Genomic DNA, 18,559 nt, shown 5'->3' with positions numbered 1-18,559 from the left:
CAGTGACAAGGAACATGCAGGATGTAAGTCAATGCAGGCAGTACTTTTCAGTTGCTTTATAAATACAGGCATCTCAAATGTGGCACATCCAAAACTTAACACCTGCAGCCCTATGTCAAATAATGGCAACTTCCTGCTTACAGTGGCTAAGGCCGAAAACCTTGACTCCTGTCCAACATATAGTCTGTCAACATATTCTGTTTGGCCTTAATTTTAGAATATATTCAGAATTTGAAAACTCTTTACCAACCCTAACTTCACCGCCCTAGACCAAGCTACCACAGTCTCTTCCCTGGATTGTGGCAATAACCTGATTTCCTTGCTTGCTTTGAGACTTTTTGCAATGACAGCAGTCAACATAGGCCTGTTTAAATATGTCAGTTTATTTCACTCTTCTGCTCAAAACTTCTAACGGCTTCCTGTCCCATATATAATACCAAAGTCCATATTGTGATCTAGCAGTTCCTGCATGATCTGATCTCCTGTTTCCTTTCTTCATTTACTTGCTCTCTTAATTGGCTACCACTGATCTCCATGTTCCTCAAATACACCTTACACAGCCTGCCTTAGGGATGTTTCATCCGTTATTCCTTCTGCCTGGAATTCTGTCTCACCTGATAGCCACATGGCTAACAGCTTCACTTCCTTGAGATCTTTACTCTGATGTAACCATCACTTTTCCCTGGCTACCTTAGCTTAAATTTCAACTCTCATACTCCAAAGCTTTTATCTGCTTTCCCTACTTTATTTTTTTCCTTAGCACCTATGACTAACATAATATTTTACCTAATATTTGTTTATTGTTTCCAGTTTGGAAGCTGTGACAGCTAAGGTTCTTACTGTTCATCACTGTATCCCATGTACCTAGAACACTACCTGACAAACAATAGGTACTCAAAAAATAATGTTAACTGAATGAAAGAATAGAAATAATAGGCCGAAAAGCAATGTATTTTAAAAAGTAATTACAGAAAGCTAAGAAGTAATCAAAGAAGCAAATGTATACAAACATTTAGATGAAACCACTTGCTCAGTATCTGATATATCTATAACTCATCTATTTTCTTTTCATGATAACCCTAAGTTATAGCTAAAGGTGGTGTTTTAGAGTAATGCTTTTGTAGATCCTTTGTACATACTCAAAGATAATAGAAAGTTTTACCTGAAGTGATCCACTGATGGCCTATCCCACACGATATAGCCAGAGTGCTCTGAGGAATCTATCGTAAGTCTGGCTTTTTTTTTTTTTTAAGTAAGATACATACAACAAAATTTACCACACTAATCATTTTTAAATATATAATTGTAGTCTACAGCCATGCCACCCTGAACGCGCCCAATCCCGTCTGATCTCGGAAGCTAAGCAGAGTCGGGCCTGATTAGTACTTGGATGGGAGACCACCTAGGAAGACCAGGCTTAAAAAAAATAAATAAAATAAAAATAAAAATAAATATACAATTGTGAAGCAGATCTCCAGAATTTTCATCTTGCTAACCTGAAACTATACCCATTAACAACTCTTCCTTTCCCCCTTCCCCTTGCCCCTGTTAACCACAATTTACTTTCTGTTTCTATGAATTTGACTTTAGATTCCTCATATAAGTAGAATCAAAGTTTTTGTTTTTCTATGACTGGCTTATTTCACTTAGCATAATGTCTCAAAGTTCATTCATGTTGTAGCACATAATCTAAAGGGATTTCCTTCTTTTTTAAGGCTGAGTAATATTCCACTGTATGTATATGCCTGTATGTATGAATGTTTTACGTTTTTATTAATCGATTTACATTTGAGTTGGTTCCATCTCTGCCTGTTATAAGTGCTGCTGTGAACATGGGTGTGCAAATGTAAGTCTGGCTATTTTTAAATTAAAAGAAAATAATTTGTACTTTAATTTTTAATTTATATTATCTAAGTTTTGTGTCAAATGCTATGCCTCTAATGGAAAAAAAGTCACTTCATGAGTAGTTACATTCTCTAAACCTGTATATCTTAATACATTTTTAGCTTCTAATGTCATACATATTTCAGAAGTATGTAGTTTTAATTAGAGAAAAAGAATGAAACAGATCATAAACTCTACTGAAAAACTATGCAAATATTTAGCTCAAAACCAAAAGTAAAATAATCTTTGCCGTTTTCCAAATTCTTAACATCACTGTCACAACTCATCTTTTTCTGATGTACCTAATCCAAACCACCACTGAGCACATGTCAACAATCCTGCTAAATGTGTTAAAAACATAATCTTAGTATACTATTAAATAAATGTTATCTACAAAACTCTGTGATTAACCAAAACACAAAGAATCATGTTCAAATGTTATATGAACATAATGTGTCTGAAGGATCAATTTAACGATTCCTTTTGGTTGACTTCTTCTTCTGCACCTTTTTATGCTTCTTTTTTTTCCTCTTACCACCTTCTTTGAATCCTGCTGAGAAAATAGAGGGATCCCTGTTGCTAGTGGCCCACGGTATACCTTGCTCATCATTGTCCACAAAAGTATATTGAGGTACATGTTTGGGGCTGTAGGATTTTGGTGAATAATAGTTGAATGACTGTCTCCTCCAGCCGTGTTCTTCCGCAAAGCCCTCTTCATCTGCCACACCATTTATGAGGAAGGCCTTCAGCTCGCCATCATCAACTTCTCTTTCTTCATCCTCAATAATTCTGTTTGCATTGATATTTCTGCCATTAACAGTTTTACCTGAAGTTATAAAAGATGTGTAGTCGACCATCCCACTGTCATCAAATGCCAAGGAAGAGAAAGAATTAAGGCCCTCACGGCCCAGGGAACCGTATGGTGTGTATCTTGTATCAAGTGAAGAAAATCTCTCAAAAACTGGATATTCACTGGAGGTAGAGGAAAAGGATCTTGCACCTCCGTTTCTGCTTCCATAGGAGCTTCTTGGATTGTTTAAAAGGTCCTCAAGTGAATCTTCAAAGAAATGAAATGAAAATGAGTTCATTTCACCAAAAATTTCTTTAAAGACATCCTCCGGCTTACGGAATGTGAAGCTATACTCAAAAGAATCATCAAAATTACTTCCGCCTCCGCTATTTAATCCTTCTTTGCCATATTTATCATAAATGTCCCGTTTTTCATCATTTGATAATACCTCATACGCCTCAACTACTTCTTTGAATTTTCTCTCGGCTTCTTCTTTATTTTCTGGATTTTTATCCGGGTGCCATTTAAGTGCCACTTTATGATAAGCCTTTTTAATGTCCTCACACGAAGCATATTTCTGCACTCCTAGAACTTCATAGTAATCCACCATGCTTTAACAGGTTGTTGGAAAGGGGTGCTCCGGGTCATGAGAACCGTGGTTTCCTCTCAGCTCAGGCTCTGCTGGTGGTGGTGGTAGAGTGACTGCAGGTAGGCACGTTTTTACATTGAAGACAGTGTTATTACAGTGGGCCACTGCTAGGAGACGTTAGGATACTGATTGTGTTGCAAGCAGAGTTACAAACATGTCAGAGATGGCTGCATTATGCTGTCATTCTGGGGTGGGGGTGGGGCTTAGACCTTCCAAATGGAACTTGTCCAGAGTATTGCCAGATCGTCCTGGACCCTCTACACTATTTCCCCTATATTTCCCTGGAATCCTCAAACAATACCAGTGTGACCTGTTGCCGATGGCCACCGCATGCCACTTGCATAATATGACCTCTAGTTTACTGAACCTTTATTAATAAGTGCCTTCCCAGCTCCTCCATGTTTTGTTTTGGACAAATGAAGAATTCGTGAACTGTGAAAAAAGTATTCAAACAGTTGATATGTTTATTTCAGTCAAGAGATTTATACTTCAGTAGGAGATATAAACAAGTCACTTGATTACAATATAATAAAGCCTCTGATGGGGGAAACACTACCTGCTAAGCAATCATATGACAGACACCCACCCCAGAACTGAGGTATCAGGGAAGGCTTCTTGGGGAGGTAGCCTACTATACAAGCTTTTTGTATGCCAGTCGTGAGTCATTTGAGATGATGGTATCTCGCCCACTTAAAGTATAGTTAAAGATTTTGAAAACTCTGCATTATATATTCAGTATATAACTATTGAATGCCTACTTTGTGTAAGACACAGTTTGAGCCACTGTTGATAAGAGTATTGAACAAAAAAATGCCAGTTTTCATGGTGTTTACATTATAATGAATTACAAAGAATAAAAATATTTGGAGATAATCTGATATGTGCTCAAAAAAAAGTAATGTGATTGGGGCAGAGAGCTACCTTAGATTGGTTTTAGAAGGCCTCTGAAGAGATGACATTAGAGCTGAGATCTAGATGACAGAGAGTCAGCCATATGACGATCCAGTACACAGTAGCTACTAGCCATGTGGACGGACATTATGTTTCTTTTCCAGTTTTGAGCTATTACAAACAAAGCTAGTATTCATTTCAAGCATAGTGGGAAGCCATGGCGGTGGCGGGGGTGGTGGCGGTATGCATCTGATTTACATTTTTAACAGGTCAGTGGCTACTATGTGAAAAATCAGTTGTGTGTGGGAAAGGATTAGAAAAGCCAGTTGGAAGCGAACTAGACCAAAGTTGATTTGGGGTGGGGGGTGGTGACAATTTAAATCGTCGGTCGGCTAGACCTAAATTAAAAAGACTTGTATTCTATTCCTGGCTCATTTTATTGTCCCAGGAAATTCCTTATGATGATCTCTGTTTTTCCTCCTCTATATTGTATTTGTTTTATTTTTATCACATTTATAAACCCCTCAGTTAAATGATAATCTAATGAGAAATAAAACAGTAGTGTACATTTCTAGACAGTCTTTCAAGACCATTTGCTAGCTTTGACTGTTTTTTACTTGGTGTTTGTTTCGTTATACCAGTTGACTAGAGGTATTGCAAAACTCTTAAACTCAAATAATTTTACTTCTCTACAGTATATGTGCTCACATGTATGTATGTATGTTTGGTATACACATGATTATATTTGCCTGCCATTGAAAATAAATAGCAATAATAATATTGAACATTATTTGAGTGCCATCTTTGCGTCAGACCCTGTACCAACTAACTTACGTGCAGTTTCTCATTTAACTGTGACAGCAGTCCACCAAAATAAATATTTTGTACCCATAAGAAACCTGAGTTTCTGAAAAGTAAAGTAATTTTTCTAAGACTACCTAACTTGCTGATGAAAAATCTAAAAATTAAATTTAAGTCTCTGATTCCAAATTCTGCTCTTTCCACTCCCTCGCATTTCTTGGTCCAGGACTTAAGAGTTTAGATCCTAGACATTCCATAAACATGTATTGAAAACCTATGATACAGAGGAGCTAGAAAATTCTGCTCTGGAGGAATTCATATAATTGGAAAAAACATTGAAAACTAATTTCAATAGAGCGTGAAAGTGTCAGGCGAGGATTTGCTTCTGGATTCCCCGCCCCTTGGTCTCTTGCCCCCGCCAGCTGCTGTGCCATTTCTCTGATCCTCTCACAATAAAATTTCTCAAAACTGTTCTCTCTACTCAGTGTCTGTGCTTTCTTCCACCCCATTCTCTCTTTGGCACACTCCCAATCTAGCTTCTACCTTCTTTTTCTTTTTCTACAGTTTTATTGCAATACAATTAGCATATAACATTTTACACATTTAAGGTATACAACGTAATGATTTAATATATGTATATATCGTGAAATGATTACCAAAATAAGTTTAGTTACGTCCATCACCTCACATAGTTAACGCTTTTTTCTTATAAGAACTTTTAAGATCTACTCTTTAAGCAACTTTCAAATATACAATACAGAATCATTAACTGTAATCACTGTGCTATACGTTACATCCCCGGAATTTATTTATCTTATAATTGGAAATTTGTATGTTTTGACCACCTCCCATTTTGGCTTCTATCTTCTATACTCTACTAAAACTATTCTTGTCTCTAGTGACTTCCGTGTTGCCAAATTCAGCCTTTTTTTTTGCCTCATAGTTGGCAGCACATGACACAGTTGAGCACTTTCCCCTTCTTTAAACACTTTCTTTAACTTCCTAAATACCACATTTGTTCAAGTTTTCCTCCTTTCTCCTCTGCTCCTCTGCTTTTCCTTCTCATACTAAAATAACATAGTACTGTACTTTATCTGCACCATCTCCCTGAGTAATAGCCAGTCCCAAGGCTCTAGATGCCATCTGTGTGCATATGATGCCTTAATTTATGTATTAACCGGCTACTTTCCCCTACAAACTTAAGACTGACTATTTGACCTCTCCGTTGGCATTCCAATAATTTTCTCAAGCTTTTCCATCTCATTTAATGATACAACCCCCACTTGTTCATCCACCCCCTTGTTCAGACCCAAAACCTGGGAATCATCCTTAATTTCTTTCTTACTCCCTGCAGCTTAATCAGAAGCCAGACTTGCTGGTTTGTGACCTTCAAAATATATTCCAAATCCAATCATTACTGGGGGAATAAAGTCAAATAGGGAATGATCCCGGCCTTCCAAGAGTTTATAGTAGACTGGCAAACTAAACTAGCAATTATGGCAGTGTCCTAGGTATTAAAATAGAATTAAGCACAGGAGCACTGAGGAGGGGCATTTGCATCAGAAGCAGTAGAGATAGTGAGTTATTAGAGAAGGCTTTCTGGATTAAGTGATGTTGGACCTGTTTTTGAGAAGTTGGGTACATAGAAGCTGGAACAGGCCAATTTAGACCAAGAGAACTTGCATTTTTGAAGGCAAACACTTACAATATAGACTCATTTGCTGGGGCTCTTGGAGTAGTTTTGTACAGCTGCAATAATGTTTTTTGGGAATTATTCCAGAGGAGTGAGCAGGGGCCAGGAGGATGCTAAGCTAGAGTTTGAAGCATATTTTGATAGAAAATTCTAAGTGTATTGTGAAGAAAGCTGGAAAGTTAAGGACAAATCCTGGAGTTTAAACCTGATTGGTTGAAAATACCTTTGAAGAGATTGAGGCAAAGGACTAGAGGGATCACTTTGCAAATAATGTAGCCTGTAGAGGATGAATGAAGAGAGTGAAGACCAGTTAGACTATTGCAGTAGTCCAGGTGAATTGAGGATCTAAACTAAGGATCCTTTGAGTTGGATATTTTAGAAATAGGACTTGATACACCATTAACTAATTACAGTAGTCCCCCATTATCCACAAGGGATGCATTCCAAGACCCCCAGTAGATTCCCGAGACTGCAAATAGTACCAAAGCCTGTGTATGTATACTGTGTTTTTTCCTATACGTACATACCTATGATAAAGCTTAATTTATAACGTAGGCACAGTAAGAGCTTAACAACAATAAAAACAGAACCATTATACTGTAATAAAAGTAATGCAAATGTGGCATTATTAAGTAAAATAAGGGTCACTTGAACACAAGCACTGCGATACCTTGACAGTGGATCTCATTAACCAGGGTGGCTACTTAAGTGACTATGCTGGGCGAAGCGATGATTCACACACTGGACAGGACAGAGCGAGATGGCACGAGATTTCATCATGCTACTCAGAACGGTGCACAATTGAAACTTATGAATTGTTTCTTTCTGAAATTTTCCATTTAGTATTTTCAGACCGCGGGTAATTGAAACCACAGAAAAGAGGGATCTACTGGTACATGACCTTGAGCAAAAAATCCTGTGTACTTGAATATAGGGTAAAAAGCCAACAGGATTTTTTAAATTTACTAAGAATAAACATCTCAATTTATGTCTCATGTTAAAGGTTTTTGTTGTTGTTTGCGTTAAGAGTTAAGCTTCCTCTGCTTGGAAATGGTCCAAATTAGAAGGATTGAATATTCTAGTATCATCTCATCTGAACATTAAAAAAAAAAAATAGAAAATTGGTTAACTTTTTACATTTAGTTATTTTACTGTCGAAATGATAGTGTAGACAGTGTTGTCTCATGGTCATGGGCTCTGTAAATTGTTGTTCAAATCCTAGTTCTGTTCTAGTAGTTCTTCATCTTGGGCAAATTTTTTAACCTTCTGTGTGTCTTTTTTCTCACCTTTAAATGGGAAGTACTGTAATAGTATCTACTTCAAACATGCTACTACTTGTTTAAAGAGGATCATTTTGATAGATTTGGCTTCAGCAAAAAAAGCAGTAATACTAGCTGCTTTGAGAGAGGGGTACAGGGTAACTTGATATTATGTAAAATTTCCTGGGCCAGCCAAAAGAGAAAGAGATGGACAACTCCATCTGAAGAGTTTATTAAGGGAACTGACATATGAGGCGCATCTTGGGCAGCGGGCAAGAGGACAGATGACTCAGATGTCTTCTGCCCCGTGTGGCAGGCACTAAAGGGGTATACAGGACAGGGCAGAATGGAGAGGGGTCCTGGCGCGTATCCCACCCTGGATAAAGGGGAAAGCTTGATGTGCTTCCCTCTTCCAGGACCCAGCACGTCTGAGGCAGAGGGGACGGGGTCAGACGGCCTCTGAGAGGGTATATGAGAAACAGTGCGCTCTGGCCCGGAGCTAACTGGATCCAGCAGGAGAGTGGCAGCAGTTAGTTGCATGTGGAATAGTCCCTCCTCCACACTCAGTGACAGCTATGGGAGGATGGCTTTTCCCTGTAAATCCCTTCTGTATCTTTTGAACTTTGATCCATATGAATGTTACCAGTTCAAAAATTGGTTAAAAATTTATAGTACTTACCTCACACAGCTATGAGAATTAAATAAGATAACACATGCAGAGTGCTTAGAATACTTTCTGGGACATAATAAAAACGGAATAAATTTCAGCTGTTATCATGATCAGTTTGTCTTCAATGACCAGCTGTGATTAAAAAGCAATAAATATACTATCTCTACTATTTGTTGTAATGCAGAGAGTGGAGCTGCGTCCTATATTGTGTGAGCTTTGATAGGACGAGTTTTTTTACTGGTAAAAGAAGTTTGGGTCATTGTGCTAAACTTTTAATTGTCTTCTATTTCCTCCTACCACCCCATCCCATCGTTCCACCAACATCTTATTCATGGACAACCCGCTACCATCTCTTTCCAGTGCCGTCTCTACTCTCAAGAAGCACAAATGTCAAGGGTCAGGAAACTGAAAAATTAAGTGGTCAACAACTACTGTGCTTTGAGGAAGGCCGTTTCTGAGGGTGTTGCAAGCATCAGTGTAGGGAATGTGATGTTTCGGGAGGCAGAGGCTGGTCTCAGGATACCTTTGTACTCAGGAACCTCACTTCCCCCTCCCTCCAAACTGGAGCTGACCTCAGTATGATGACAAAGGCTTATAATGCAGTGTTTTTCAAATTGCAAGTTGTAGTCTTAGTAGGTCATCGTATCAGTTTCCTGAGGCTACTGTAACATTGCCACAAATGTGGTGGCTTAGAACAGCAGTGGTGTATTCCCTCACAGTTCTGAAGGCCAGAAGTCAAAAATCCAGTGTCAGCAGGGCTGCACTCCTTCCGAAGGCTCCAGAAGAGAATCTGGTTTTCACCTCTTCCAGTTCCTGGTGTAGGGGTACCTTGGCTAGTGGTTGTGGCCACGTCACTCCAATCTCTGTCTCCATGGTCACATTGCTTCCCCCTCTTCTGGCTTCTGTCTGTCCCTAATAAGAGGCCATGTACGGTTATTCATTGGCCTCATTTCAATATCGTTGTGTCCCAGGGAATAGGGAGGCTCATGGAGAGGGGGCACACTGGAATAGTGGGTTGAACACACAACATTTATCCATTAAGCAGTCAGAACACACAACATTTATCCATTAAGTTCGCCATCTTTATATGAATGTGGTTCATGGCATCCCAGAACAATTACAATAGTGCCGTCAAAGATCACTGACCACAGATCACCTTAACAAATACAACAATAATTTAAAAAGTTTGAAATATTGTGAGAATTACCAAAATGAGACTGAGACACAAAGTGAGCAAATGCTGTTGGGAAAATGACGCCAATAGACTTGCTCGATGCAGGATTGCCACAAACCTTCAATTTATTAAAAAAAAATGCAGTATCTGCAAAGTGCAGTAAAACGAGGTATGCCTGTATATTCTTTGAAGACCAGAGCAAACGTCTTGTCTTATTCTTGTGTCTTTCCCAGCGTGTGTTCTTCCCAATCACATGCTCAATAAATTTTTGTCGAACGAATGCTAATAATAGTGTTTATTATGTGCTATTAGTAAGCATTTTTCATACATTATTTTATTCAGCTCTAAGATTCCAAGATTTAATGAGATAGCATGTGCATATTTTCTCATACTTCACATAATTCTCAATAAAAATATTAATTCTTTTTCTGAATTTTAGGACACAGCTTTACACACCCTCTGTGAAATACTTCCTAACCCCTCCCCTGCTTTCATTGGTTGCCTTCCTTCTGTTCCCATAGCTGCTTATTCACCCTCAAGCATGCTGGATATATATACACCTCAGTTATACTGCAGTTCGCTAACTTGCTGAGGTTAAGGTGATCTTGTTTCTGTATGCCTAGAGTCCAACACATGCTCTGGCTGGCATGGCAGAAGGGTTATATAATTATCGAAGGTGATGCTAATTTGCATTTTCTAAAGTGTCCAAATGCTGGAGATAGATAAATGAATATATATTGTGAGGACCTTCTAGATTTGTTGTTCCGTTTCATCTTTATTTTTCTTTCAGGATGCATATCATGTTCACAGCGAAGGTACTCCCTCCAGCCCATCCCAGAGAGGAAGATTCCAAACCGATACTTAGGCCAGCCCAGCCCTCTCACACACCCCCACCTTCTCAGACCAGGTAAGGCCATTTAGCTGTAACTGCCTCTCTCCTCAGGTGCTTTTACCTAGAGCTATGCTATGCAGGAGAATTTTTTGCACAGTGGAGGTGTTCTAGATCTGTGCTGTTCAATACAGTCGCTGCTAGCCACAAGTGGCTATCATATGCTTACTATGTTACTAGTGCAGCCGAGGGACTACATTTTTTTGTTTTATTTTAAATAATTTAAATTTAAAATTAAATAGTTACATGTAGTAGTCTACAAACAGCACCTCTGAGGCCATGAATATGATAAGCCTTGTAGTTCAAAATTATCAGTGAAAAGTATGTGTTTAGGATGTTTTTAAAGAAAAGTTCAATGACTTTCTAAGACATAGTTTCTACAATTGTGTTCTCACTATGAGTCCTAGTGAACCACTATGTTGTAACATTGTAGAAAACACATTTTTCTTGAAAGAGTTAAATACTCATTTCAAAATTTTGTTTAACAAAACTATTTCTATATAAATTATGCAAGGTTTGGAGATCTGTTTGTCACAGCCTTTTTTTCCCCTGAGAAAAAGTAAGATTTATTGAAAGTACATTTTAGGAAGAGACATGGCTAAGGAAGGCCGCAGCCCTGTGGAATTTGGGAGAAAAGGAGATAAGCTAGTCCACCCCAGAGGGAGGGGCGAGTTTCCAGCCAGGAGCACTGTAACTGTTTGTCACAGCTTTGAGAGGTGATAGCAATGATGAAGGTGATGCAAAAAATTGGTAAATATTTACTAATTTTTGTAATGAATAGCGATTTACCTCACTAAGTTTTTTTCTGCTCTAAGATTCCAGTGTAGGTGCTAGAAGACGTGTCACTATCACTCAAATTCATGCCTAAAAGTCTTTGTTTTATTTATTTATTTTTTTAAAGCAGTTAAAGGATGAACCGTGGTGAATGAATATCATCCCAAAGAGGCAGGTAGAGTAAAAACCAAATGCTTTGTAGAAAAAGCCATCAGGTTTTCAAGGGAAATTAATTGTCGCTTCTGCCATAAGTTAAATCAGTATTTTCTCTGTGAGCATATACGTTAATAATCTAAATTATCTTTAGAGATATGTTACTCTTTCACTGTCTCCTCTCAGTGAACAATACCAGTGTGTCTCTCAGTTAGGGCTTCCTTTTGCTGATTCTTCATCAAACTGAAATTCCTGCTGGAAAGTCGGTCAAAACTCAGGAAATGCAGCTCACCACTGAATCACACAAGAAATCAGAGTTTTTCAAAGCTGTAAGGTAAGCTTAATAGCAGTCTAATTGGTATTAAATATTTCTCTACCCTATGAACCCACCTGTAGCTTCAATTTTTTTTTAGAAAAATGTAGAATTGGTGTTAATTTTTATCAGCTTTGAAAATTGTTGATTTCTTGTGGTGAGATCTTTTCACATGGTGAGCTGCATTTTCCAGGCCTTGACGATGGCCTCAGTATCTAGACCATTTGCTATGTATGTTATGTGCATGTTAACAATATAAGAAATGAATGTAAATATACGCACATGTATGTTCATACGTATGCATATGTTCATATCAGCTATGGGGGAAAAGGGATGCCTGTTTTTATTTTTGCTCTCCTGGACATAGGGTTTTGGGCATTGGGATAAATGAGAAGGAATAGAAGTAGATAAAATTTTAAAACAGAATTATAAGTGTTAAACTATCAGGCAAAACTGTATAAATATCCAAAGTATTAATCATTTGTCTTTGTCCATGTAGAGATACAAAAATGTATGAAAGTGTTAAAACGATTGTAGGATGAAAGAAGAGTAAATTATTAAAAAAATTAAAAAGCATGTAATAATTTTTTTTGGAAAATCTTTTACAGAGCCAAAGTCAGTTTGTTAGTTTTGGGTATAAAATTATGTTGTCTATACTTGGTTTGCTCCAGAAGGTTTTGTGTTTGGCACAGCTCTTTTCCTAATACTTGCCAGTACTTAAAACTTTTGGAAAATATCTCAGTCCCTTTTCTAATTACGTGTTCCATATATATTATAGAAAAATTAGGGAACATAGATAAGCACATATTTTTTAACCTATTTCCCATTTGCCCCAAGAATATTCGCTGGTGGCGCTTCCAGGTAACTCACGGATTATAATCCTAACCTCACCCCCAAAGTTTGCCACGAAATATCTTGCTTTTATTATTATTTTCACATCGCTCTAGTATAGCAATAATTTTTAGAAACAAATGACATCATTCTATTTATAGCATTCTGTTTTTAGTGGTGGTAGTTCCATTTACAAAATATAGTAATTCTCGGTCACTGGAAATGTCAAATCCTAGAAAACATAGCATTCCTACGTGTGATGTTTAATTGATGCTGGTGACCGTCACCTTAGGACAAGCACATTCTCTGGGTCATTCCCGAGGCTTGCAAAAAAAAGAAAGAAAGGAAAAGAGAGAGAGGGAGGGGAGGGAGGGAAAGAGGGAAAGAGAGAGAGAGTAAGTAAGAGAGAGAGAAGAAACGAAGAAAGAAAGAATAAAATAAATTAACTCTGGCACTGAGCTGTACTTTATTTTTCTAACCCTGGAAAAAGGGTTAAAAATTACTCATAACTCCTATACTCAGAGAAAATTGCTATCGAGACTTTGGTGTATATATAGCTTTCTAGGCTTATTTTTCATATAAAAGGGTGTGTGTGTGTGTGTACACACCCTCTGTACTGAACAATTATTTCCTTAAAATTAATTTTTAGAAGTGAAATTGCTTTTTCTGAAATTTGGGAGCTGCTTCCCCTGGATTTCTCTTGGCCGTACCTACCTAACTTTGCTGAAACAACAGTAACTTAGAAAATATTCAGCAGAATAACATGAGAGATAGAGAAATTCTGTTCTGGCTATGTGACTACCGCTTTAGATAGAAATAAAGAGTCAGATCGACTCCCCCAGGTCCTCCTAGTGATTTTTAACTTATCATTTCCCTGCAGAAATCAGTGTTATAGACCATTGCTTTTTATGACATTGCCCTCCCCGTGCTACGAGACACAAATAACATTTCATCCTTCTCAGTCACTAATATGCCCACCACTTATCACCCAGGGGAAAAAAAGTGACTCCATGTAGGAAGGCAAGTGGCATTCTGAGCTATATACTATTATGAACTGTGAATCTTCTTTTTATAATCTCTGTACAAGAAAGACACTTACGTAGTTCCCTGACTTTGCACCAGGAGTAATGCTCTCATTAGCAGAACAGCAAGGTGTCCAGCTCACGCAAACACTGAAACTTATCAGGGAATAGGAAGCATTAGTGCCTGATGAAGCATTAGTTCCAAAAACTTAGATTTCTAACATTTCACACTTATAAGCAAAATTAATTTTAGAATGTGTGATATGGTTTGGAGCGCTTTAAGAAAGGGCCGCTCGGAGAGTCGGGCTTGTCAGAATGACTTGCCTGATACATCCAGAACTTCTTCTTGGCTTTCTTCCTACTGCAGCAGTGAACAGAGTCATTGGGAAGTAATCAGGATACAGCTGTGGGGCCCACAATGCGAGGGAATGCCTTTACCATTTACCTTATAATGAATTATAATGGCTGAGGCTATACAGTGATTGTCAAGTATAATATTTAAAAAGGAAAAAATTGGTTCTAGAGTAGGTTGTAGATAGTAATTCCCAATTCTTCTTCCCTTGAAAGTATCCATCTTTCAGTGATAGTTTATTTGTAGTTCTGCCTTGAGCAGGGGTGTATTTTTTTTTTTTTAAGTTTTGTTAAACATGATTGACTTCAATAATATCTAAAAGATTGAGATTTATTTTGGTGGTGAGATTTTATACTTTTTAAAAGATTAAAATATATATCCAAGAAATGACAAATTGAAAATCATTTGAATCTGCCTAGACCATTGGGCGAGCTTTTACTATACATACATGCCAGGATCCCGTAGACTTGCTGAATCAGAATCTCAAGGGAAAGGCTTAGGCCATGTGTTTTGAAGAGCTCCCTGGGTGCTTCCGATGCTCGCCACTGGCCTGGTGGGTACTCATTTCTCTGGGTGATTGGAATGCCTAGTAACACAGGAACAAACCAGATCTTCGGCCACAGGCCACGTTCTGAAACATAGTGTGCCTTCCCCGGGCCTCTTTGATGTCCTCATCCCGACACGCTCAGTTTCTTCAGTCCATTCACATCTTTATCATCTCCACCATCAAATATTTACTAAATGATGATTTTACATTTATCTAGCTATTTCAAAACACTTTTTTTTTTATAGATTACACTTGATAAGCAGAGTAGTAGTCTAAAAAAATTTTGTTTCAATTTAACTTCAAGGCCTACCTGTTTTTGTACAGTAATGTATCTTTTCTCATTTCCTATGTACCTATGGAATTTTAAAAATAACTATATATTCATGTTAATTATGCATTTTCCTCTTGTCTTCATCTTCTGATTAGGTTTTAATATAAAGATGAATCTTAATGTATATAAGTTTATAAGTGAATAAATCTATATGTTTAACCTATATGTGTGATATATATTGACTACTCATTTCAAGGTACCATTATACAGATACCTAGCTTATAGAAAATTCATAAACTATCATTTAGCACAGAATTATAGAGTGTGTTTTTAATACTGGGAGAAAAAGAAAATTTTGAAATGTAATAACTTTCACGTGCTTTGAATACTGGTACATTATAAATAAGTGACTTGTCTATTTATCTCTTTAACCTCTGTGCATATTTCTCATTCATATCCAGAAATTCTCTGAGGTAAAGATTAGCAAGAATCAGCCCCAGACAAGAATCTTCTAAAGAATTGAATGATAAGAAGCTCCTGAATCACTTGAGACTCATTCTTGTTGAGCGCAGAAGCCAAAGACTTTCAGGGCTTCTACGTAAATAATTCCTCTCATAGGAACAGTGGTTGTCCAAGGCCCCACTTGGCTTTGGATTACCAGGATGGCAACCTCTTCAATTGTAAATCTTTGTTGTAATAATTATGACTAATGTTTATATAGTGCTTACTCTTCTAAGTATTTTATTAACTTAATTAATCCTCCTGACAACTTTGTGAAGTGGGGGCTGTTATTATCTCCACTTTACAGATGAGGAAACTGAGGCACAGAGCAGTGTAGTAGCTTCCCCCATAGCAACTTAGTTACTCGGTAAGTTGCTATGCCAGGATTTCAGCTCACAAAAGTCTGACTCAGAGTCCACACTAAACAAGATAGTATATAACACCTGTGCCAAAGAATACTGTCTGGAAATTTTTTTAAGTTTCTTATTCTTATATTTTTGATAAGAAATTCAACTGAGAGAAGTCTTGGTGTAAAAGTTATTTCAAGTTTAGAGAGTGATGTACCTTTTTTTAATGTAAAATTTGCATACAGTAAATTGTACAGATCTTAAATATGCAATTCAGTCAGTTTTGACAGAGGTTACACTGATAGAACCCACACCCCAGTCAAGATAGAGAACCTTTCCCTCACCCCAGAACATTCCCTCATGCCCCCTCCAGTCAAACCCCGCCTCCTCCATCCTTAACTACTGCTCTGGTTTCTATCAACGTGGATTGTTTTATCTGTTCTTGAATTTCGTTTAAGTCGAATCATACAGTATGTACCCTTTCTGTCTGCCTTGTTTTGCTCAATGTATGCAAATAAAATTTATCTAGAGTATTTTTTTACTATTTGGCCATTTCATTTTTTTCAGAGATGTATATGTTTTATTTGATAAAGGAAACATTTATTAGCTTTTTCCTTACCCCCATTCCTCAACTACATAGTAGTAGATTGGTTCGTAAATTACTTCCTTATATACAATAAAAACTAATATGAAACAATTCTTTTCAAGAATTCTCCTTCAAAATCAGACCACGTCAAATTCCAACCTGGTTAGTTTCAGGAAATAACTAAAATACATACCGAGACTATACCAAAGACCTGTATCTTTCCATCCATTTTCAGTCTTTATAAAACTTTCCTCTCAGCTGATAAAATGTGAAGAACCTTTTTCTTTTATGCTTCAGAGGCCCAGTCCTTAAAAGTTCTGGGAGAGCTTTTTCTTCTTGGCTGCAGGATCTCAGAATTGATTGTGAGACTTTGCCATTTGTACAGTACAGCTCGTGACATCTAAGTGTTCGATTGGTTAAATAAGCTCTAAATAAGCTCGTTAGACTAACCCCTCTATCCTTAATTGATTCCACTTGATAAAATGCTAACTTTGTTTCTTAATACTTTATAACTTGACAAGGTTACCATTTTGTCTATTTAGATACAGTTTTATCAGAAGACATTTAGGCCAGATGGACTATAATGGTTAGTTCTATGATCAAAAGCCATAACTGCCAGGTTTACCTCTAGGGTTAAAGTTGATCACTTTATTGCCTTTTTTTTCCTTGGATAATTTTTCTGTTGTGACCAAGAGTTCTTTATCACTTAGGGATTTCAGAAGCTTGGAAACATTTAGTTAATGATCCCCTATAATGTTGATAATAGTAAGTTTGGGGAAATGTAGCCAATGTTTTAAATATTCTCATATAGTCAGTTGTATAAAATTGGATTCAGCAAAGAGAAATGCTTGGAAGGGTGTGAAAGATGGTTTTCCAGTCCTGCTTTGGTTTGATTTTGCAAAAAGATATTTATACCTTTTTTCAGAAAATACTTTCTAACATGTAAATGTATACTTTGTTATTAATGAAAATGAGATAACAAATACATAGGTTAATAAAGGTCATTAAAATTATGAATTTTGTTACCTTCCAAAATTAAAAGAAAAATACAAAATAAATTGAATTTTTTATTTAGTTTTATTACATGGACTTTAGCTGTGAACTAACCAAAAGCAAAGCACAGGAAAAGGAGAAAGTCAAAAGACAAAAAAGGAAGGGTTGGATAATCCACCAATTATAAGCAGTTTCAGCTTTTATAACAGTATTTACTGCTTAGGGAAATTGGTAAATTTCCAATGTTGGGTAACAGTGACAGACTTAACGTGAATCATTATTGGGCATAACTAGTTAAGCCGGTCCTCAACTCTGATCCAAAGTTCAGTATTCTGCTCAGGAGCCCCAGGGGACTCTTAGCCAGCTCAATCCCAAAAGGAAAATGCGATAAAAAAAAGAAATGTGATGTGAGCTCTTACAGGCCCAACTCCGTAGTTTTTCCTGATTCCAACTGGCCTATAGGGCTGTCTTTTATTTATATTTATATTTATATTTATATTTATATTTATTTCTTACTAACTTCAATAAAAATGTAAATTTTTTCTATTGTAGATAAATAAAAAATTAAAATTTTATTAATGGAATGCAAACTACAGAATTTGCTTGAGAGGTAAACTATACATAGGTAAAACAAAAATAGATAGTTTCAGTCTTTAACAACTGAGTTACGTATACTAAATATGAGTACTAAGAAATTTCGAAGGTGATCGATCCAGCAATTTCTCTCCTAGAACTACCCCCCGGAAATAAAAGCACCAGTGTACAGAACATGAAAGTACCAGAACATAAGCTCAGAGAGGTTTACTATAGCAGCAAAAAGCTGAAAACAGTATGAATGCCCACCACTGTGGAAATGGTTCAGTAAGTTACGATACATTGCCCCAAGAAATATTATGAAGACATCAAACAGAATGGATTGAAGCTATGCCAGATGACTTGGCGGGAGGGATTTTCATGAGGTAATGTGTTAGAAAAGCAAGATACAGTAAAGAGTGTATAGTATTGCATTTTTGGAAAACACAAGGGACCAAAAAAACCCTAAATGCAGGTATATGGTATGTGTGTGTTGATAAAAATAGGAAAGGATACATAATAAATCACAAACATGGGCGTGGTGCTGATGGGGGTTAGAAGCAGAGAAGAGGAGTGAGAATCAAATAATGAAAGAA

The 18,559-nt window shown here is 37.1% G+C and overlaps 2 protein-coding genes, 1 long non-coding RNA gene and 1 pseudogene across 3 annotated transcripts in view; 3 read left to right on the top strand and 1 right to left on the bottom strand.

Annotated features, from left to right (window-relative positions):
- The window catches only part of XPNPEP3 (X-prolyl aminopeptidase 3), a 47,177-nt gene that overhangs the window by 3,428 nt on the left and 25,190 nt on the right, over positions 1–18,559 (top strand). The window contains exon 2 of the mRNA XM_039863369.1: positions 10,602–10,718. Within this exon, the coding sequence (XP_039719303.1) occupies positions 10,602–10,718 (117 nt within the window). The remainder of the gene's footprint in view (positions 1–10,601; positions 10,719–18,559) is intronic.
- On the top strand, positions 1,318–1,417 carry LOC120603028 (uncharacterized; annotated as a pseudogene).
- DNAJB7 (DnaJ heat shock protein family (Hsp40) member B7) lies at positions 1,917–3,755 on the bottom strand. Its single transcript, XM_039863372.1, has one exon. It carries the CDS (start codon positions 3,282–3,284, stop codon positions 2,355–2,357), a length of 930 nt encoding a protein of 309 aa, XP_039719306.1. The 5' UTR covers positions 3,285–3,755; the 3' UTR covers positions 1,917–2,354.
- On the top strand, positions 11,607–16,352 carry LOC120602978 (uncharacterized). Its single transcript, XR_005652928.1, has 2 exons — positions 11,607–11,649; positions 15,425–16,352. It is a non-coding gene; the product is annotated as an uncharacterized LOC120602978 (long non-coding RNA).

Source organism: Pteropus medius, unplaced genomic scaffold (assembly GCF_902729225.1).
Source record: "Pteropus medius unplaced genomic scaffold, Ma_sr-lr_union100, whole genome shotgun sequence".
Taxonomy (NCBI): domain Eukaryota; kingdom Metazoa; phylum Chordata; class Mammalia; order Chiroptera; family Pteropodidae; genus Pteropus; species Pteropus medius.
This window is presented reverse-complemented; position numbering and strand designations above follow the sequence as displayed.